Source organism: Pantherophis guttatus, chromosome 5 (genome assembly GCF_059756535.1).
Source record: "Pantherophis guttatus breed Tessera chromosome 5, ASM5975653v1, whole genome shotgun sequence".
Taxonomy (NCBI): domain Eukaryota; kingdom Metazoa; phylum Chordata; class Lepidosauria; order Squamata; family Colubridae; genus Pantherophis; species Pantherophis guttatus.
In genome coordinates this window covers 53,018,992-53,043,693 of record NC_142067.1, presented here as the reverse complement: position 1 = coordinate 53,043,693, position 24,702 = coordinate 53,018,992, and the positions used below count along the sequence as shown (strand labels likewise).

Here is a 24,702-nt window from a genome sequence, read left to right as displayed (position 1 = left end):
TTCTTATATTGGATCTGGAGGATATGCAAACCCAGACATTACCACATAATGTTATATGTAAACTAGGTCACTTTGGTTCCATGTGGTAGAGAAGTAAGTATACAACCCACCCAATGTATCATAAGTAATATAAAATCAATGTTGACAGCCTATCCCATATTAAGAACAATTTTCTCCTAAAATCAGTGATAAAATGAAGTCACTGATATTGAAGTAAGAAATATTTTATGTTCAATATGTATAGTGATGGTAGAAACCAGGGTGAAATCTAAATTTTTTTGCTACCGATTCTGTGGGCGGGGCTTAATTAGTGGGCGGGGCTTGGCGGTAAGGTGACTGGGTGGGTGTGGCCAAGTCAATGTCACTTCTTTGCCCTTTTTTAACCTACAAACACAACACAACACAACTGGCTCACCCACAATGTAAAAGCAGCTGTGCTAGACCCAAAATGGCCACTGCAACAAGCAGGAACCTCACACAGCCACAAAAAGCCCAAAAAACCAACTTTCCACATACAGCTTTGTGAGATTTTGTGTGTTTGTGTAGTTAGAGTGAAACACTACAGAAACACACTAAATCTCAGAAAGCTGCACAAATATTATTTTAATTTATTTTTATTTTTATATAAAAGCAGCTAAATGTAAAACTTCCTAAACTTTAAATGGCCAGGTCTAAAAAAAGAACAACTAAAAAAAACCCCAATTAACTATTTTTTTTAAAGCTCCCAAAGGGGAAAAAAACTTATCCAATAGAAACTTTTTTTCTTTTAAATGGGTCTGATAATCCAAGCTGAGTTGCCTGATTAGCAGGCAACTCAGCAGGGATCGTCAGAGCTTGGCTCGTCAGAGCCATTTAAAAGGGAAAAAAGGCTCTGATGATCGCACGGCTCAGCTGGGCATGGGGGGGTGGGGGCAGGGATTTTTGCTACCGGTTCTCCGAACTGCCTGCCGCCATCACTACCTATTCGCCCGAATCGGGAGCATTTCACCCCTGGTAGAAACCCAGTTTGATACAGTAATCAGTGTGTTGGATTTGGGCCAGCCATATTCTCACAGCCTAGGAAGAAGGCAGTGACAAACCAATTCTGAAAATGTTGCCAAGAAACTACATGGATGTATTTGCATAGTTACCAGGTTTTATAGTCGACTTGTAGATACTGGTAGTCCTCGACATATGACCACAATTGAGCCCAACATTTATGTTGTTAGGTGAGACATTCATTAAATTAGTTTTGCCCCATTTTATGACCTTTCTTGTCACTGTTGTTAAATGAATCATTGCAGTTGTTAAATTAGTTACACAGTTGTTAAGTGGATCTGGATTCACCATTGACTTTGCTTGTCAGAAGGTCACAAAAGTTGATCACATGACTCTGGGACTCTGCAGTCATCACAAATATGAACAAGTTACCAAGCATCTGAATTTTGATCATATCATCATGGGGATGTTCCAATGGTTGTATTTATGAAAAATGGTTATAAGTCACTAAATGTACTGTTGTAAATTGAGGACTACCTATACTGCTTCTGTCTCAATTGAAAAACATTTTGTTATTGAATGCATCACTTTTATCTCAGACTAGAGAAACCATAACTGTATATATGACCAAAAGGAAGAAAAAAAGGAAAAATATAGCTACAAATATATATTATGAGACTAGATAGCTAGGCTATTCATGTTTCTTGCTAATGAAACTCATTTATCACATTGGGATTAGCCCTCTGAGTTTTCTATAGCTGATTTTTTCAAGTGATTTCCTTTTTGATACACTTTCCTCCAATATTTCTTTTCTGAAATGCACTCGTTGCTTTTTACCTTGATATGCAGAAGCAGAGAGCTTTTAAATCTGGCTGCTTTCGTGAGATAATTGCTGGGAAGAAATTTCTGCAATTGGTACTGTAGCTTGGTGAGGCTAACAAATAATAATAATAGGGTAAAGCAGACAAAATTGTATCCATTTACTGAAAAGACGAGTGATGTTTTCATGTATAAAAGATATCAGTCATTAAACATACTTAGTTGTTATATGAAAGGCTGCACTTTCTCAGTAAATGGAATTCTCATTATGATTCAGAGTATTTAGTAAACATTTCAAAGATTTAAATTTAGAAAACATTTCAAAGATTTAAATGTAGAGCTGCCAAAGTGTTTGAGAAGCTAATAAAAATAGGCCTGTGTTTTGATAGTTGATTCTGCATGTTAAACTAGAAATCATAGTTTGTACAGTTGCTAACTTCAGAATGCCAACCAATAGGACTTGCTCAGATGAAAATGAAAAAAATTATTTTCCTAATTCATTTCAGTAACTCTTATACGGATTGCTTAAATACAAAAGCATGCATTCAAATAAAGACTGACTGTACTTGTCAACAGAAGTTTAAAGAAAGGATAATCTTGGGAACAGTTCATTATTACTATTCAGTTTGAAAGTTTAATTTCCATGGACGTTACCAATTTTGACTGAGTGAGTAATATATGCTTTTGTTTATTCATACAGTTCTGAACTATTTCTCAAAGGTGTGGTTGTTTGCATTAGACTGCATGGTTTCTGGTATTCTTTTATTGCATTGGCTTAAAGTGTCAAAACCAGGTAGCTGCAACAAAGGTCACAAAACTTGAAAATTAACTCCTGATAGAAACGTATGATGCTTCTTTAAACTCAAAGCTAGTACTTAAAAAGTGATAATATGAATAAACCATATTAAGTACATGATCCAAAATGTGACCAAAACAATTATGCTTGATTTGTAATAGAAAATGACTAGTTTATTGCTGTGGTACTATTTTTATATTAGATATTCTCTGGAGTTTTTTCAATGTCCGCTTTAAAGATGATAATTTTCATGCAGCAGATCTTTCACCAGAATTTTTCTTAGACATTGTGAATATTCCCCTTTTTTATGTATCAACATGGAATGGAGTTATTCAATTTGCTTTAAACTGCTTTCTACACAAAATGCAAGGGAGTGAAAGCAAGCAATTCCATACACAGGGGTACTGCTGGCATGCAAGCTCCCCTTGTGTATAAAATGTTTTTTAAAAAATATTTTAGCTGTGCCAAAGTGCATTGAACCACCATTATAAACATTGGGGTTTTTGTTTTTTTATTTGCTACTGGCATCCTCCTTCATATGGGGCCCCCGGGGGTGCACAATTTACATAAAAGGTTGCGACAGCCCTGCACTTACGCTGTCCATTAATATGTGTCTCATTAGCAATTTCAGGAAAGCTTAAATATATGTTATTTCCTTCTCAAAGGTATATACATACAGAATAATGTGTATGCCTGAAAGTTTAAATACTTCTGTTGGATTAACTTTGAAAACTAAAAATATCTTTTATTGCCCAACATAGAAATATCTAGAAATAAATACATTTAGGTGAATGGAGTAGCGTGCTAAATACCTGTGAATAAGACTGCAGTTTTAATAGTATAGTTTGTTTTCACTGGTACTTACTATTTTCAAGAGCAAGAAAAAGAAATATAGATACATCTAGTTTACACCAAAACCATTCACTGCCTTTTTCCATGCTTTTTTATTGTTACAAGCAAGCTTGTTTTGATCATATTTTTGATCGTGTCCATATATGGCTTTTTTACACTTCTCACCTCAATCTTTTTTATCAACTTCATCCAAAATACCTCTGTGTTCTCCTTTGTCTCAACCACACTCTCCCTTGAACAATTTGTTTTGTAATTCAATCTTCATTCAACATTTTATGTCACTAAATCTTTTTGACTCACAGTATGTCTTTAGGTCACTCAGTTTTGCATTCAATTTGATTCAGTATCCATTCATTCTTTACCCTGTCTCATCTTGTTTTATTCATTACTTGAATACCCCAGTCCACCCATATCTAGCTTGCTTTTGTTTTTCAAGACATACAACAAAGTGGGCTGAAACACAGTTAAAGTACAACTATTTTCACTTTTTTCCCCACAAGCATTGAGTATTCCTGCAGAAACATACCAACCATCATTTTTGTTCCAGCATTTCAACTTTTTAAAATTTCTTCATATATTTTCCCATCTTTAGTAACTTTTCAGTAATTATCTCCTTGTTCTAGGTTTTTGTTTTTGTTTTTTTCTATTTATGTAGGAATATGTTGCAATTCAGATCCAAAGGGGAAAATGTTCTGTGGAGGAGGCACAGGCACCCCGTTTCACTTCTTAGTACATATTTAAAGAAATCAGACCCTTTCCTGGCTCACATGAAAAAGAGTCATTGTGCACTGTTGCTAATTCCTTAACTCAAACCTGTATTTTTCTGGGAGCTCTAGAAAAAGGCAAGGTTTCTTTAAGGAAATACCAACAATTACAGGAAGTATGTACTCTCTAAAGCAGGGGTCAGCAACCTGCGGCTCTGGAGCCGCATGTGGGTCTTTCATCCCTCTGCTGCGGCTCCTTGTTGCTGGTCGGCTCCACAATTGATAGGGCTTTTGGTTAGGAAGGTATAGGAAAAAGGATGCCATGCTAGGAGGAGACTCTATGGTGGGGGAACTGGACTTCTGGTCAGCAGAGGAAAAAGGACGCTGTGCTAGGAGGAGACTATGATGTGGGAACCCAATTTCTGGTCTGCTCCAGAATTGAATGGGGGCTTCCGGTTAGGACCTTTGTGGCTCTTTGAGTGTTTAAGGTTGCCGACCTCTGCTCTAAAGCATGACCCTCACAAAGCATTCTTTGTTTACTAATCTTTATTAATCTTTAGGTAATTAATATTGTGGATTTTAGCTTTTGAAGCGTGTGAGTACATATTAAGGGAAGGAGAATTAAATGTTCATATTCCCACTTAATTTTGGGAGAAAGGGTCAATCACTAGAGATTAATATGGAACACTTCATAGATATTCTTCAATTGTAACATCTCACTTTATACATTTATGGTTTCTCTCCTAAAGAAGGAATTTGTATATGTGTATATGTTTTTACTGTAGTATCTTTAATATATTTTCAGTCACCTTATGGAAAGTGAAATATATTGAACCCACTGTTTTTCTTTAGTTACATAGGCGATCAGGTACACATTCTGTCCTCTGATAGTAAGCTGGACAAGAGTAGTGAGTAAAATGAATATGATGAGAAATATGAACCTTAGGAATATGTTTTATTGCTATATTAAAATGGATGATTATACTCAAAAGCTGCTATGAAGTAAAAAAAAATCCACATCTTGTATATTACATGAATATGCTTGAATAAAACATGCTGAATTTTATTCTAGAATAGTGTAGGCATGACTGTGCTCAGTATTTGGCTGAATTTGACAATTTAAATATCTATTATGTGTTTATAGTCAAAAGGTATTGGACCATTTCCAGAATTGAGTACTTTTCTTGGTACATGGTTTAAAAACTTTACATGCAGTATGCATTGTCATTGTTTGATACAACATACAAACAATGCATCTTTGAGTCTTATTGAAAAAATTAAATCCACTTCTATGATCTGATCAGGAGGTTGTGTTCTGAAGCTTATTGCATTTCCCTCCTGTATTTCATAGTTTTAATCTTTAGTTTGTCAAACATTCTAGGAAATCTGGGTGATACAGTTGTACATTTGTAAACAGTTGTCTGCATCTATAGTAGATAATGCTTCTCACAGTAAAATAGGTCAAACATTAGATATCTATCTAATGCATTTATAGTTCCATATTTGAAGATGTGCTATTGTGTTGACCTAAATAATTAAAATTATGCCATTGCAATACAGTCAGTACGCCTGTTCATTTAGAGATTCCACCCATTGATTTTCTCCATACTTTGAGTTTGCACAACAATTCAGAATTTTTCAAAACTTAATCTTGCTTGAAAGAGTAATGGGTTACTATATATTCCTTAATAAGCCCTGTTGTGCTTCTCCTGCTAGAGAAAATAAAAGCTGCAGAAGTACTATTAGTTGTTCATTACCACATATGAATCCGTTTGTTGTCCCTTCCTAAGGCAAAATTAGATTCCTTAGATAATACTTGCCATCCAAAGTTTTTGATTTGTTTTGGAAAAGGCAGGAATTCCAATTTAAAGTAAAAACAAAATCTTAGAAAATATACTTCCATTGTGTTTGTTAATTATTCCCATTGGCAGCAAACACCTAATGAGATTGCTTAAATGCATGCAGCAGTATACTGGCTGTTTGTGCTAAGTCAAAATTCTGACTTAACATAATAGAGAAATGTAACCTGTATTCAACACCTGCCCTTGTTACAGGTGTTTGTCAATCAGCGGAAGTCAATGGTAATGGGACATAATTCCTAATAAAACTATATGGTATTTCTCATGCACACGTTCAGCCTTGGGTAATCGGTGTTTGTTGACTTTCTACAAAAATCACAATATTTATTTATTTATTTATTTATTTATTTATTTATTTATTTATTTATTTATTTATTTAATATACCGCCCTATTCCTGAGGGACTCAGGGCGGTGAACAGCGAACAATAAAAATACATGTAATACAAACATTAAAAAAACCAATTAAAATATACTAAACACTCTGGTCCTAGATAATTCAAGACATCCCAGTTTAAAATAAAATCAAAAGCAATATAAAGGGAAAGTTAGGCCAGGCCGGCCTGCTGAAACAGGAATGTTTTGAGGGCACGGCGGAAAGTATTAGTGAATGTCTTCATAGATAAAAAACAAGAGTTTGTATGGTATAAAATAATCAACTGGGAACTGTAGAGCAGCTAGTTTACTACCCAATAGATTTTTTTAAAGAGGCTGATGAGCAATTATCTTTTGCCTTTTTAATAAACGCATAATAATTCAATGAAAAATAAACAGCTGCAGCCATCTATTCTTTGTTGTTTCATGTTGATTAACTTTTGGTGTGACTTTACTCCTACTGAATTTATCAGCAAAGCATAATACTTTCTTCAGCTCCGGAGTAGGAAAACTATTAAAAATATAGGTGTGTTCAAGTTATAAGCTTTGAAGTGCAATTCTGAACTCAGATAGGAAGGAAATTTAACGTTTGTAATTACAAAGGTGTGCATATTTTCTTATAAAGCTGTTGTATGGTGTCAGAAATACTGCTAGCTACCGTTTATGGTCAAAAAGTAAAAAATCATACACTATTTAATATAAATCAATATTATTTATTAAACCCAGTTATACAGCCATCTGATCATACAATCCAGGACAGTGTACATAAATAAAAAATGCATAACCAAAAGGAAACCATTAAAAGTCAAGAAAACATCAAAAATAAAACCTTACTCCCAATGCAACTTCATAAAACCTAAAAGCAGTAAATATAAAATCTCCCAAAATAGCACCTTGGGGGAAAACTGACCCCAAGCCATTCAGTGAACTTCCCTAGCCAAGAATGGATACAAACCTGCAGTGGTGGGTTCGGCCCGGTTCGGCCAAGCCGGTAGCGGTGACGATATGACATCACCGAACCGGTTCTCTTTGTCCGGGAGCTGGGCCTTCCCGCCTACCCACGCATTATTCTTACCTTTTATTTCTTCTTTTTTAGCCCAGCTGATAGGTATGGCAGAGTGGATTGCCGCAGCTCAGCTGGGCAGATTTCTAACATGCTTTTGGCGCGCATGCTCGCTTCGCTCGCATGTGCGCTGCAATCACACGCGAAGTGCATGCACAAAGAGAACCAGTAGTAAAGCCGGTTGGAACCCACCACTGCAAACCTGGGTCTTTCTAATTCTAGGCCAGTGTTTTTACTACTGTAAGGCAGTCTCCTGAATAGTATAGAATTGAAGTTAAAAGAGTATTATCTGTACTAAATGTTTTAGGTTTTCTTTAGTTCTAATGAAGGATAACTTAAAATGGGGGCAAACATAACTGCCTGGAAAGACAAGTATAACAGAATGCCAGCATTTTAATAGATATTTTTGATTGGGGTCTAAATGATTTACTGTAGCTCAATTAGGCTATTTGAACTGAAAATATAATGCACTACGTATGAAATCTCTGCTGCCATGAAAATATTTCATTATTTAAATTTGATCCAGAAAGATAGCCCCATTTCCAAGGAACATCAACAAGAGAAAAACAATAATAGATTGGTTTTAAGACATTTTTGTGATAACAATTTACACATGAATCAGATTACATCAAACAGATATAAGCATGGGCTATGACACTAATTCCTCTTTTAGAGGACTAAAAGTTGTTTCAATTGGTGTTTATTTTCTATGTTTCTAAAACAGTAATCTTTAACTCAGCCTGTCCCAGACTCATTTGGGGCAAAATATTTGTCATTGGAATATTGAATAGGGATGGGGAAAGGATGCTTGAGCCAATACTTATCCCAAAAAATAAATTTTACTTTAATATTATTGTGTTTTTAAAATGTATATATATATATATATATATATATATATATATATATATATATATATATATATATATATATATATATATATATATATATATATATATATATATATATATATATATATATATATATATATATATATATATATATATATATATATATATATATATTGATCCTGTTGTCTATTGCCTAGATTACTCTTAATACATCCAATAAATAAACATTGATAAATAAACATTAACTTTTTTGTTCTTCTCATAAAGTTTCTTGGTTGCCCTCTTTGCCCCATCTACAAATATCATACCAAATGCTGAACTATTGCTCAGTTATAGTAAATCTACCTGTGCTTGCAGATTTGTGTTACCTATGATTTACAAGAGTGAACTGGCATACTGCTTTTTCAACTCTTTTCTTATTTTGTATTGTCATGAAAACTGCACAACTTAGCAATTTTTAACAGCTGAAGTTACCTTGCTGAATCAAAATATACTTTGCTTAAGCAGTCGGCTTCTTTAGGTCTTACTTTTGATCTATGCTTTTTGTGCCTTCTGATCTATTCTTTGTGTTTTTTTTTTGATGAAGTCATTTTGTAAAGCTGATCTTTTGGGAAAAGTAATATTCTACTAGAGTCTGCTGTCCTTCTGAAGTTAAAATAGAACCGTTCTGATAAAATAATTAGTATTTTGGCTGCAGAGGTGTCTGAACCATTCCTGCAGTATGATGGATACATCACTTCATTTAATTTCTTTGTGCTTCTTAGTCAATTGCAGATACACACATACACACACATATCTAAGAACACTATGTAACAACCTAATTCTAGTAAACTAACAACCAGTGAAGCTATTTTGTTTAATTCCCGATAATGCCATCAATGTTCATTCAAGATATCAAAAATATTTTATTCACTGTGTCATTCATAGGAAATGAAAAAATGCTTTCAGGAGCTTGATATGAAAGAAGCTAAGTATTTATGATTTCAACATAAAACAATGCCTGTTAAATAATTAAAATAATTTGTGGAGTTTTATATAATTCCACCATCATGCCAAAATGCACCCAAGTGGAGTGGGGACAATTGAATGGTTCAAATAGGTTACTGCATTACTAAAAAGAACACATACACTTGCATAAATTGTTTATGGAATCGTATAATATTTCTTACGTTGAAATACAAACCTCTCCAAATTTGAGAAAGACTAAACTGCTAACTGATTTAACTGCGACTCCATCACTTCAAGGATCAAAAAGTTGAGAAACAGAGGCTAAAGATGGGAATAGACAGATATAACTCCAGTGGCTATATATGGGCAAGCTGTCTGAAGAACAGTTAGTTTATTTAGAACCTTCTTTCAAAGATAAGTTGCCTGGACTTTTCAGACTAAAACATCCTGCAGCCCTATACACTCAGCCAGGATCTTTTAGCTTTCTTGTGTGACCTTACAGGGATGCAGAGTTTTAAAAGAATCCCTCTGGTGAGGAATACAGCTTCTGGTGTGACACTGCTTTGTCATTCTGACAAAAAACAACAGGAACTTGTGAATGCCTCTGAAAGTACACTTTGATTACTCAGATATTAAGATCCAGCAACTACTTTTTGTTGATCAGGATTATGTAAATAAGGAAAAAAAATAAACATCCTCTAACTAGTCCATAAACCCAATCTACACCAGTTTTTCTCAACCTTGGCAACTTTAAAATGGACTTCAACTCCCAGAGTTTCCCACCAGCCTGCTGATCAGAGAGAAAGACTGCTGCATCCAACAAAAACAAAAATCCCTGTGAAAGTGACCTATAATCATTCTCAGAAAAAGCTTGTTCCAACATCTCTAGACAGAATGGGACAACTCATGGCCGATTCACCATGTCCATCTTGACACAGCCAACTTGCCATGAGACAATTCAACTCAAGATAACTCAAGACAGAGACAAGTAGAATTGCAGCTCGACCCAGCCTTTAGGACTTTTAACTTGAGAAGGTCAAACTTAAACAAGACAAGGCCTGCTGCAATTCACTTGTCCCACTCTTGAGTTATCCTGCTTTGAATTGTTCCATGGCGAATTGGCTGTAGCGAGTCAGCTGTGGCAAGTTGTCCTAGACCCCTCTAGATGGTGTCAGATTGGGGGACACTATATAGGCAAATAAAAGAAGCAGTCAGGATACATATGTTTGAATCATATCTGTACCTTTCACCTTTCAGTAACATTTTCACAATAGACATTATATAGCAATAATGCTGCATAATCCTTTTGCATTGCTATACTGCTCTTTATATACCCATTACCCAACAGAATTGCATTATTTCTCTAGTGTGATTAGTGCGTCCACTCATCCTTATTTTTTAAAAAATATTATTATTATAGTACCGAAGCAGCTTCACTTAGTTGAAGACTGTTTCATTCATACCACTAAGAGCCAATCTTATTTAAAAGAATCAGCTAAGTTCTAAAAGCGTGAGGCTTTTCGCCAAAGAAGCTATTACAGTATTTAAAATTGGTTTCGTACAGCTTGCTAGTTGATATACTGCAGTTAACAGCCTTTCTCTATTCCACCATTTTTTTGGGCATAGTTCACATTATCTTTCATGTTCACCATGCTCATGTTTTAACATGGTCCAGTTTTAAACACACACAAGTACATACACATACACACATAAAGAGTTATTATATAAAGATACACATTTATTTTCAGCCTAATGATCATGAAGGACATAGAACCATAAAAACCTATGCCAGATGAAAGAGAACTTGAATGCCTTTTCAGGTTTCCTAGACTTTGTCAGATTTAAAGGATTCTTTAACATACATACATACAATTTTGTAAAATATAAAAATTCAATTTTCAGTTAAACAGTGTGTTGCCTGGGTACAAATAGTTTTAGGAAATAATAATCAAAGTGTTTACAACAATGTTCATTACATTAGTATTAGTTATGTGATTTAAAGGATTCTTGTGGGCTTTGTGAATGAATCCTAATCAGCTTAGTTACCAATGTCTGGTTTTAATCATTTATATTTCCTTTAATGATGTACATTTTGAAAGATTAATACTCCATGGCACTGTGAGAAAATAAGATGGAGGTTAGAAAGAATTAAACAGGACAGATGAAGCATCAGTTATAGGTCCTCTTGGAGTCCATTTAACTGTCAAAGAGTGCTAGGTGTGGGTCCTGATCAGTGGTGGGATTCAAAAATTTTTTACTACTGGTTCTGTGGGCATGGCTTGGTGGGCATGGCAGGAGAAGGATACTGTAAAATCTCCAATTCCCTCCCCACTCCAGGGGAAGGTTACTACAAAATCCCCATTTCCTCCCGATCAGCTGGGACTCAGGATGCAGAGAATAGATGGGGGTGGGGCCAGTCAGAGATGGTATTTACTGGTTCTCCGAACTACTCAAAATTTCCGAAACTGGTTCTCCAGAACTGGTCAGAACCTGCTGAATACCACCTCTGGTCCTGATACTTTTTGTCATCATGTTCAAGTCCCCGATAAGTATAATAGTTGCTTCTGATAATATTTTCTATCTGAGGGACCAGAATTAAGGATGGGAGAATTCAGCTTGACTTTGGAATTTTTGCCATTTTCTCTGCCCAGCCATTTGGACTTAAAATGCTCTGAACTGCTACAATTTACTGTGCAAGCTCAGTCAGTATTCCTTAGATTCTAGGTCTTTCTCCAGCATCTGAGCTTCAGGAAATAAGCAAGCTCTGTTATAAGCATTAAGTAACTGAAAGTACATGTGGACTAAGGACTTTCATTTCTGTAAAAAGAACTCAGTATCAAAAGTACTAAGCATGTGCATTTCTATATTGACATGCAATTTACAATATATTAATTTTTCAGCATATCAGGTCTGGTATTTCCTATTGTACTTATTTTGCTTATTATTTATTATTTACAGTATGATGAGAACGTGACAAAAGAGAAGTGAATATATATACACAGTTCACATGTTCTATATGAATATATAAAACTTCTACAGGGGTATGGCAGTGGCCTTATAGCTGAATGTCCAATCGCTTCTGGCATTGCTTTGTGCAGATCTTTTAGGGAACCAGAGAATGCACATAGTGGGCAACCTTGCACAATATGTTTAATAATTTGCATATCAGCCCTATAATCGCAACAAGGAGAATCTTTCCATCCCCACTGATAGAGGGCAGAGGCACTTCGTCCAATATCACACCCAATTCTATTCAATTTCGACCAGACAGAGCGAGGCAAGTCCAAAACCAGGTGGCTTGGTAGAGGGCTCACTAATGGCCAGGCCACAAGAAGACACCTTGGATCATTCCTCTCTCCAGGCATTTTCAGGGTTAAACTGGATAGATGTTAAGTGAATAGCTGTTTTCCATGGTGGCCTGTGGGATTTCAATCTTTTGATTGACTGTGCATTGTCCTGGTGATTAGGGAAGGTGGTGGTGTTTAGCATCCTTGACCTTAGCCTAATGAGAGTGTGTTATCGTCTAATGTGGAGTGGTATGTTATTGCTAAACACTGGTAACCTGTGCACAAGAGTGTGATTCAATGTGCCAGAGATGATACGCATTTCCTGGCAGAGTTGGATATCAACCATTAGGATGTGGGCATTGTTAAGCCACACACTGGCACAATATTTAGCTGCAGAATCAACCCAAACCAAGGCTGTTGTTCCTAGGGTGTTAGCAGGATGTTCCAGCCAGTCTGTTCATTAAATTGCTGCAGCTTTTCAGTTTTGCAGCTGTTGTTTTCAAATAACAAGTGTTGTCGGAAGGTTAGTGATCTGTCCAGTGTCACCCTCAAGTACTTTGGTGATTATTAATCAGGCATTACATATATATACTGTATGAAATTATTGCTCTTTAGTTGACATAGCCATTTTAATTGTCATTTTTAACCAAGGTTGATATAAAATAGGGGTTTGCTAACTGGTTGTCATCACATCTCCCTTGGATGCAGTCTGCATGAGAGGTACACCTCATAGTTTGGAGGAAAAACCCTGATAATAAAAGAAAGAACTGGGCAAGTCTAGAAATAGGAAAACAATACTTCAAAGTGAAGAATTTGCTTAAATGAACTGAGTAGCTCTCCTATAGATGCTATTGTTATCCTCATTTTTTTCTAATGGAGATGATAACAGCAGCATTTATAGAGCAGCTAGACAGATAATATAAACAATTGTGGCTGGCAAAAACAGGATCTTTCATGAGACCGATCAAGGAGGATAGAGTCATCCCACTAACAGGATGATATTGAGAAGTGAAATAGCCTCAGTGTGGAAATGAAACTATACATGAAAATTACTTTCAGCAAAGAAAGTAATTAGTTTCATGCTTGAGGTATATTATTCAGTCTCCAGGCTTAAAGCTTTTTAAAAATTCTTTTATTCTTGGATGCTTTGTTAATTTTTCTAATACAGATAGTCCTTGACTTACAACAGTTGTTCAGTGATATTTCGAAGTTGCAATAGCACTGAAAAAGGTGACATGTTTTTTCACACTTTTGACCGGTGCAGCATTCCCATGGTCATGTGATCAAAATTCAGATACTGGCAACTGACTCATATTTTTAACGGTTGCAGGGTCCCAGGGTCATGTGATCACCTTTTGTGACTTTCTGACAAGCAAAGCCAATGGGAAAGCTAGATTCACTTAACAACCATGTTGCTGTCTTAACAACTGCAGGAGTGCACTTAATTGTGGCAAGAAAGGCCGTAAAATAGGGCAAAATGAGGCAAAACTCAACAAATATGTCACTTAACAACAGAAATTTTGGGCTCAGTTGTGGTTGCTAGTCAAGGACTACCTGTTTTGGGGTTAGAAATATTTATTTAGACAATATAAAAACTAAATCTCCAATTTTTTCCCTCTATCCTGCCCAGCATTTTCATGTTTTATTTAAAAAAATACTTGTCACAAATGGCTGTCAGTGAAAATGATACAGAGGTGCAAAACAACCTGCTCTGTTTCATTAGTGCTGTTTAAAAAGAGAGTAGAGGGGCCCCACTTTTGATATTTGGTGGCAACAAAATGGAATTGTGTTTAGGTCAGAAATACACTACATGATTTATCTGTAGATGTCCTAATTTCAGACTCAGTTTTGCCAAAGATAAATGGATAAATTTTGACACCTGCAATTATTTTGGTAATTTAATCATTTAACTTAAACCAAATTTATTTTATTGATTTAAATTGTTTTATTTATTTGTTTTTAATGTTAGAATTGAAAGCCATCCAGAGTCTCTTGGTTGAGTTGGGTGGCTATAGAAATTGAATAAATAAAGCTGGACTAAATAGACTAATGATGTAATGCAGATTCTTATGCTCTGATACTGTATTCTATAAGGGCTAGTTAAAATCTTGGATTTTTCCTTTTTTGTTCCTGGGTTAATTAACCTTTGAAAAAAAAGAGCCCTTGACAGCTACAACAAAGCCCAGGTGTGTTTATCTTTCTATCAAAGAAGCATACTTGAATCTTTCTTTCTAAGCATGCTTTTAAAAAGTAACTTTTAGCTTAGTCCTAAACACTTTTCCTTGGAAATCTTTATAAACTTTCAATTTTATGAATAAATATGCTTCTTGATTTCGTAGTTCTGTAAAAGAAAAATTACAGTAATTGGCATTTTTGCAAGTTCAACTTTTTATTTAAAAAAAAGTTTGTTAGCCTAAAACAAAATCTACGTGTATTATTGGGTTAAAATATATCAATAAATACATATCTTTGTATTTATTTAGATTAAAATATATTCAGAAATAAAGATGTATAATCAATGTGTTAGCATATATTTATTTTCATTTTTAATTTATATCCTTCCTTTATTGTTTTTTTATAAATAAAATACCTAATACTCCTTCCTCCTCCTATTTTCCCTACAACCACAATCCTGTGAAATGAGTAGGGCTGACAGAGAGTGACAATGCCAAGGTCACCCGGCTGACTTTCATGCCTAAGGCAGATCTAGAACTCACCATCTCTCAGTTTCTAGCCTGGTGCCTTAACCTCTAGACCAAATTGTTTCTCTCTTAAATGATGATGTAAAAATTTTCATAAATAAATTGGAATACACTTATAAACGAGTGCATAAAATAGACATGTTATTTCCTGGACCATCCATTTTTATTTGGAAACAAATTATTGGAACAAGTGGATTTTTCCCCCAAGTGTACAATTACCCAGCTGTACTGTGAAGCCAGTGGCTGCATTCTCATATTGCACATGAAGTAATTGGGGTAAACACATTCTCCTAAAATACATACATACATTCCTACATGTGACTAGTGTAAGAGATGACCTGACAACTAGAATGGCACTGCCTGCAAGCCACCCATTCTCACTCCTGGAATTCCTTAGCAGATGGGATCCATATCAGGCCTCTTCCACTAGCATGAGTGGGGCGGGCTAGTCCCATTGAAGAGAGAAAACTCCTCAGATACCCTGGACCCATGCCATGTAGAGCTTTAAATGTAGCAACCAACACGTTGAATTGCATCTGGAAGCAAACTGGTAACCAATGCAGCTCACACAGTAATGTTATTATATGTGCAGCCCTAGGGACTCCCAGGACTGTGTGTAGCTTGCAAATACTCTTCAAGGGTAGCCCCATGTAGAGCACATTGCAGTAACCCAGACAAGAGATGAGTAGGACACAGGGACTCACGATCCAAGTAAGGGCACAACTGGTGCACAACACCATTGATCTGGGTTACAGGATATTGAAAGACTTCTTTTAGAGTATTGCCTCTTTTCTTCTTAGATCGAAGAGCGTCAAAGTATGATCATTTTCAATTTGTTTCTAACATCTTCCTCCTTTCCTGGGCTTAATTCATGTTTTGCTAACTGCCTCCATTGCATTCTTTCTCTAAGGTCATTTCTGTTGTTCTCTAGACATGAATCTAAATCAATGTCCTTAGATTTTTTACAGACTCCCAAAACACTGCATAAACTTGTCTGAATTTTTAAAGGAATTCTCAAAAGTTTCTCTGTTGGCATCAACAGCCCTGCCTTTCGGCAGAATGAGATAGTTCTCCCAGGTAATAGACACTAGAAATCAGGAAATGTAATTAAGTGATAGAGGGCATAGATGTTCATGCCACACAGTTAATTCTGTAGCCAGAAGCTAGTCTGATCTGTTCCTATGCATATATAGTGGTCTGTTTAACCTGAGCATTCTGGTAATTTTATATGGATTTTAAAAGAAATTCTGTTTTTATATCACATATTTTTCTATTAACAAATGGTAGAATGGTATAAAAAGCGTCTAGTTTGTAGCATTTGTCACAATTAAAATATTAAAATAAATCCTTTTAGCAAGCTAAACTTTTTAAATTGAAGTTGAAGAATTCTCAAAGTATGGTAGGGATCTTCAGCAGCTATTAAATAGGTCCCCCTAGTCAATTGGGGGGGGGGGAATTCATTGGCTCAATGTTGTACAACCTATCTTGGATGGAACTCTATTAAAACACAATATGTAATTAGACAGTTAAAAATGAAATGGTCTTAGACTCTGACATAAAAAAAACTTTAAAAAATCAAACTGACATGTAAATTTAAAGTTTTGTGGTCTTGTGATTTATTCAGCATGTGGTTAATGAGTAGTCCTTGGTAATCATGCATAAAGAAAACTATGCACCTCTGGTTTTGCTATCTTAAGTTATTACCACTAATAGGTACCATCCACATGTCTTGAAATCTATTTTCTATGTTATTTATATTTACAGTATTATTGTTTAACTTACATTCTTTCCTTTATTTTTGCAAGCAACGACCTGTTTCACTGAAGGAAATTATAGAGAAAGCAGAATAGTAGGAACTGAGAATCTGCTTTTCGGTTGCCAGGAGTATGGGGAGAAATTTTGTATTTGCATAAATGCTTTAAGACATGGTTTGGGGGGGAGGGGTGTTTCGTACTTTTTGAAGTTTCAGTGACTGATAAATAATACTCATGCAAATAAGGATTGAATTATGGATCCAAACTGATAAATTGCATTAGTGTATTTCATTATATAAAATAAGAAAATATGTGAGATTTCTAGAGGGGCCAAGGGTGCTAGACATAATTATTCCAGCAAATTAATATCATTAATTAATGTTGTTAAGCATATTGGAGATTGAAATATATCTTCTTCTTTAAAAAGGAGCCTTTCCTCAATCTCTAGCATTGGAACAGATACGATATTTTCAGACTACTTAGGATCCACTTTAAGTAAATATGAGCAAATATGAGCAAGTGCAAAAATTGACATCTTTAATTGCTAGGGCATGATCCAGAAAAAGATGGTCTTTTTCTGGATCATGCATGGAGCTGAAGGATAATGGTGATGTTAATTTTCAAATAAAATAGCAGGCATAAAAGTATTATCATCAATACTACAGAACTGCAGGGCAAGGTTTGAGCCTTAAACCTTTAAGTTTTACCTTCCTGGCCAAGTTTGTATACATAGCAATGTAATATATTAGCATTGGGGGAAAATCAATATGAACATTAATTTTAAGTTTTTCAAGATATCACCCTGAACCTGCAATAAGTGCTAAGGTAGCAGTCTACTTTAACTTTTGATAATGATTAAATTAAATAATCAGTAAATTAACTGCGTCCAGCCTGTTATCTTCCATATTTCATGTTAGGACTTCAAACACGCAACAAGACCCCAAAAAGTGGCTTATAGGTATGGTATATTAGTGTGAGTTATAAGAAGAAAGCCAAATATATATGGGAACACAGGAAAGTCCTTTATTTAAAGGCATTAAAATTAAAGATGGGTAAAATTAGTTGTTGCAATGCTGTTCCAATCTGAAAGAGTTATTTCAAGCTTTTAAAAAATACCATTAGAATAGTCATCTGTGGTAGAAAGAACCCATTTCAAGCCAGTTATTCTGAATTAAGAATATTTTGTGAAACTGCTTATTAAGAATGCAGGATGCTTTATTATAATCAGACATGATAGAAACTTTCCTTTCCTGTTTCAGGGAAGAGCTTCACATTGACTATCACAGTCTTCACGAATCCTCCACAAGTAGCCACGTACCACAGAGCTATCAAGATAACAGTGGATGGGCCTCGAGAACCAAGAAGTAAGTATTCAGAAAACACTGGTGCTGTCTTCAATTATTCAAGCTTTATACAGTGAAGGGAAGATAGAAATAACCCTGTTGATCCTGTCTCTCTATTTTTTTGCCCATTAGCAGCTTTTAGCCTCTCAATATATATATATATATTTATTTGATTTATATGCCGCCCTTCTCCGGAGACTCAGGGCGGCTTACAATGTGCTAAGCAATATTTGAAAGAGAATATCTACATCAAGGGGGTTCTGTGACTATTCCGGCTGTCCATGCAATCTATTTATATACTATTAAAACTCTCGTTGTCATGATCTTTAACTAGGAAAAACAGTGCTTCATAGGGCAACAGATTTTGAACCAAAGTATCTCAAAATGGGATAATTTACAGAATGTGTCCAAAATCCAGGACCCATGACTCCCAAGGGAATTAAATTTGGGGAAGTTGAGGCTGTTTCAGTGCTACTAGCTGCTGTTGCACTGCTGGGTTGCTGCTGCAGTCATCTTCATTTTCAATGTTCTGTGACACATTCCTAGTTAGTTTTGCAATCCCCACCCAGCAGTAGCCATTTACCTGCCAGAAGGAAGGGAAGGAAAAATTCCAAATGTTCCACAATCAAACTCAATGGGGAAGCCAGAAGGAAATCAGAAAACACCCCTACTCCCACTGTGGGGTTTTGTTTTGTTTTTTTGCCCACCCTTGATCATAAATAAATTGCTCTGAGCCAATAAGGTCTGGAATGTCTAATTCAGAAATAAAGATTAGAGCTCTAAAAAATAATAAAAGCTTACATAATTTGAGAAAGCTCCATACTAAATTCACACATGCTGCATACATATTATGGAGAAAGAGTACTGATGAATGAGGGAAGTAAAGTCAGGGCATGCACGTAGTTCTCAGTATCATGATGAGTTGTGTGAAAAGGAAACATAGGATGAGGATTTTGGTCAGCACAGTACAGTATTATGTTCTGTTCAATAATGTGTTTAAATTAATAAATGCTATACACATTATTTTACACAATTATCTGGTAGAAAGGCTCTGTGAATTTAATGGATCATATTTCTGAGTAGAGATATGTGTGTTGCTAATTGCACTATTAATCTACATAGAGAATTAAATTCTTGTTACTCAGTTGTGTGTATAGGAATTGGAAAACGAGCCATTTTTATGCTAAGAACTGCAGTTACATTTTGAATACTATGCTTGGAGGGATATACCTAAAAGTCATGTATCTAGGGAAAAACTAATGTTGATTTAAGTTATTAAAACAGGTAATAGGGATACTGTTCATAGTCTTCTTTGACATATAATATTGTAGTTTTTAGCAACTTTTTAATCAGGGCAATCACCAACGACTGGGGGAGAGGGGCAGGGTGTTGCATTCTTGTCACAAGGTTCTAAATGTGTCACAGTTATGGAGAAGAATATAAGGGGAGCTTATATTGGGATGAGAATGGGAAAAAAATCTCATGAACTTTTCACTATAAACTCTGTACTGCATGCAAAAAAATGAAGTAGGATAAAAGAAACCATGCACGTTATTCAGCATTTCCTGCTCACTTTGCTTTCAGCTTTGCATAGGAAATTTAATTTTAGAAACAAAATAGCCCCGTTTGTCCTCCCCTTAAAGATGGCGAATAGAACAGAACTGAAGGAAGAGATGAGGGAGCCAGACAACATGCAGTTGCTTTTATATGCAGTTTATTGTCTCTCCTGCAAGTTAAGAAAACAGTAATTGTTGAGGGCAGGCAGCACTTCAAGGAGACAGATGGAATTTATTCCGCTGAGGCACAGATTTTCTCAGTCATGCCTGCCAAATTAAGAATGAGTAAATAATAAATAATATCTCAAGGGATGCATCCAGAAAATACATAAGCACGGTGTTAGAACATTCCTTCCCCCCCCCACAGTCAATACATTGCTGAGCCTGTGCAATGTTCCCTTGTTATTACCCAAGACAATAATTAACCTCAGTGTAGAATGTTCATATTTGAATCAAAATACCTTCTTGTAAGTTGAGGTTTGTGGTTTTCTTTGCTTACTCTTCCCTCACATTTGGCAGAGGTTGCAACTATAGCTTAAGAGAAGTCAAAATGAGGAGAGTAAAGAAGTGATTGCTCATGGAAACGAGACAACATTACAATTAAGAACAGAAGAGCCAGTGGGTGTTGTAGTTAAAACATTGCACTTGGACTGAGGAGACCATGTGTAGGTCCTTGCTTGACCATTCTGCTCACTGGTGATTTTAAACCATTGATTCTTCCTTAGGCCAACTTACCTCACAGCTTTGTTGCAGTAGAAAAAGAAAAACCTATTAAAGAAGCATCGATCAAATCTACACAGAAATTGAAATTTTTACTCACTAAAATTGATGCATGTTATTTTACCACATTAAATAGAGATATGATTCATACTGTATTATCTCTTATTGTTTATATTAGTAGTTTTAAATCAACCTGATTTATTTTCATTCACAGCATGAGTTTCTATGCATATACAGTATGCATTTGGGTTTGAAACTTTGGAACATATACTATTACTAGGTTGTGTGACATCAAGGTCCTATTTTTAAAACTTTTAGCATCAATTCATTTTCTCCAATCCTATTCATACTTTCTATACAAATATATAAGTTTACAAATGCAGAAATATCTTGAGAATCTGTAAACTGATCTACATAAACTGTGTGCACTTCTTTGTTTACCGCTTTCCCTCTTTCCTTTCTTTTATTATATATATGCAGCTCATTTTGGGAGCACCTTCTTCCTATCTAGAGCATACTGTTCCTGCATTCATTTGTTATTGAGACAGTATGGGCACATTGATTGCATCTTTGAACATTATTTTGAATTATTGCAATAAAGGGCAAAATGTAAGCAGGAGAGCATTCTTTTTCCATTTCAGAAAAATTATATATCTAACTAGATAGCATTAACTAAAGAAACGTGTACGAACTTTTCTGGTAATGCCCACAGTATTCTTTTGTTATAAATTGTATCATTTAAAAGAATAATCTTAAAATATAATAGATCTCAGGAATGAAATTGGTAACTTGAAGTTAGTGCAGGATTTCAAAGTGCAGCTTTTTCTTAATAAGTATCTTAGAGATAATAAACATAATAATGAAATTATACTGATGATGTAAAATAGGAACTTTTCTACATCTGTATTAGTTCTGGGGGAGAAGTAATGTCTGTATCACAATAGATGCATAACTTTGCTGGGCCCAATTTGTACTGGCAATTTAACCCCAATATCTTCTTTTCAAACAGGAAATACGTCAGCTTATATAGACAACCTTAAAAATAGTAAGTCTTTATAAAGTAGATGTATTTGTCTCCTTCCTCCCCAAATTGAAGTATGTTTCAAAATGTAATTTAGGTAACAGAAAACAATATTTTTATGTAAAATTATTAGAAGCTCTCCAGTGGCACTCTTTTTGAAAGTGTATTTTGAAAATCTATAAAACTTGCATTCATTCAAACAGGATGAATGAGTTGGAGTAATTGTCAGAATGATGTTATTTTCCATGGTTATGGAGCTATTTTTATCTCAATAGAGTTTTCTATGATTTTATTATAGTTTTCTATGATTAATATTTTGAAGCAAATGACTTTCTAAATCAAGAAATCTAGCAGATGTACAAGATTTACTTAGCTATTTCTCCCACTGATTCCAATTACAACATTTCTCAATTACTAAAATATATTTTGTATCATTGATTCTTTTAATCAGCACAATTGTAAACCTCTTGATCATAATCCACTATACTGGACTAGAGTACAACAACTGTTATGAGGAAGAAATCTGGCATGTAGTATATGAGTGTATATACAGATTCTGAACCGAATGTTAATTTTATAGATGTTTAAGAGATAAAAATAACTGACATTTGGATCTCAAGCTGATCATACATTGGGGAAAATTTTGTTTGTTTTAATGTTGGGGACACCTAATGCTGGGGACAGAATTTAGTAAAATTCACAATATTTTCATGTGTAGATTAATGTTGCCTTCTTCCCAAGGACATCCTACTTTATTCTTTAAAAGCTAAAGCCCTTATTTCAACTTGTTCTCATTACTTATATTCTATCTTTCCAAACTCTCTTTGATAATGAAAATAACAGAACAAGCATAACAGAAAGGAGGAGAGTGAAATATTTTTTTTTCTTATATACAGGAAAGTGGGGTTTTAAAAATGGCCTATTTTTAACCATTGACCCATGCTTTTCTTTTCTTATGCAAGCTGTCAATTTTGTATTATTAAAACAGGGTTTAGTTATGTTTCCTCATTTGAGTACCCTCTTCCTCATTACAAGTACCTGGTAAGTTTTTCAAGGTGACACTAACTGAAAATACTAAATAAAGTGACTAGAAACTCCAACTGACAAATACAGAAAGTTGCACAGATATTTTCCTTTCCCTGGGCTGTTTGCAGAGTGGCAGTGTCAATGAACTAAAATGTTGCAGAAATGAAGGGGGGGAAATGAAAAATAATGCCTGGCATGGATGTAAGTGTAAATGAATTTATGAGTTAAAATCAGAAAGCTGGTTTTCCTGCTTTATATCAGTTCTGCAGTTTAGCAATACAATATTTCGGTCTTTGTTGTTTCTACTAATGCAGTTAACATAGAGAGCAATTTTATTTATTTATTTTCTACAATGTCACATGCATGTCATAGTGTGCATTAGCCTAATGCTCTAAGTCCTTTCCTGAGACTGCCATTTTGAATAAGTTACTGTCGCACTACAGAACAATAACAACAAAAAGTCTTTTTTGTTTCTAGAGTTCTTTGGCTGGCAGCCAGTGAATCAAAAACCAAGCTTTATAGGTGAGGGCGCTAAGAACTGGAGACAAAGAAACATTGTGGTAGCAAGTGGGTAAAGGTTTCAGTGGGTAGGGAAGATTAAAAAGATGTGAGATTATGAAGCCTGTTCAGCTAGCAAGGGAGATATATTTTCATAATCTCGTTGTAAGTTTTTTTCTGTCAGATTCTAACTTTTTTTAGCCCTTGTGAGAGGCATAAGAAAGATTACATGCCTATATAAATTGAGCACTAGAGGGGAAACGTGCATTTTCCAATAAGTCCTATTTAGTATGATCAAAAGACATAACCTAGATGAAAAAAAGGAATCTTTCCAGGCCCAAATTGCTCACCTGTTTTGTTGCTCTGATGTGCTTTTCAGAAAGAAATTGCAGCAAACTTAATTAAATTGTCCCTCCATGCTGTCCTTAAGATGTTTTCAAACTTTGTATATTTAAGTTGGATCTGTGTAGCATAGCAGTGCATCCAGATCATGGCAAAAATCCAGTTCAAGCTCACCTTTAGCCAGTGGAATTTAGTAAATTATAATAAGGAATACAGAAAGGGGCTTTGGTCCTACCTGATACGCCCCTTCTCGTTGAGTGGAGACAGCAGCCAGATGTGGGTTATGCTCATTGGTCAATGTTGGACTGAGCCTGTCAAATCATTCTTAAATCCCGCCCCTATTCCTAGGGATTCCAGCTTTGGCGAAGGAGGAAGACAGACTCGGAGTGTGGAAAGTCGAAATATAAGCAACCTGTGAAAGAATTTTAAACTTCTTAGTGACCAGACTGATAAAGGGTGGGACTGGCTGCTGTCTCCACTCAACGAGAAGGGGCGTATCAGGTAGGACCAACACCCCTTTCTCCCTTGATAGTGGAGACAGCAGCCAGATGTGGGACATACCAAAGTTCACTGTCCCAATTCACGGAAGGGAACAGTCTGGGCAGAAGACTCCTCCCTGACCTCAACACCCTGTAATACTCTTCTCCCAAAATCAGCCTCTGCGGAGGCAAATTTATCTAATTTATAGTGTCTAACAAATGGAGAAGGAGAGGTCCAAGTAGCTGCTCTGCAAATTTCAATCAATGAAGCCCTAGAAGCCCAAGCAGCTGTAGTTGCAGCACTTCTGGTGGAATGAGCTGTCACATTAGTAGGCGGAGGCAAGGATCAAAGTTCGTATGCCGTAGTAGTAGTCGCTCGGATCCATTGACCCAACGTCGAAGAAGTTACTTTGTTCCCTAAGGAAGACAGGAGAAAGGAAATGAACAATGACTCTGTTCTACAAACATCTGCAGTCCTCTGTATGTATAGTTGGAGAGCCCGTCTGACATCCAACATGTGCAATCTGTTTTCCAATAGACTGGAGGGAGAGGGATAGAAATCTGGCAAAACAATTTCCTCCAAACGATGAAAAGAAGAGTTAATTTTAGGCACAAATGTAGGATCCAATCTGAGGACCACTCTATCTATGTGGAACACACATAAATCATCTCAGACCGACAATGCTGCAAGTTCCGAAATACGTCGCGCCGAAGTAATCGCGACCAGAAATGCC

At 35.6% G+C, this 24,702-nt stretch overlaps 1 protein-coding gene across 1 annotated transcript in view; it reads left to right on the top strand.

The window, feature by feature from the left end:
* The window catches only part of RUNX1 (RUNX family transcription factor 1), a 189,948-nt gene that overhangs the window by 111,134 nt on the left and 54,112 nt on the right, over nucleotides 1-24,702 (top strand). The window contains exon 4 of the mRNA XM_034440060.3: nucleotides 18,243-18,347. Within this exon, the coding sequence (XP_034295951.1) occupies nucleotides 18,243-18,347 (105 nt within the window). The remainder of the gene's footprint in view (nucleotides 1-18,242; nucleotides 18,348-24,702) is intronic.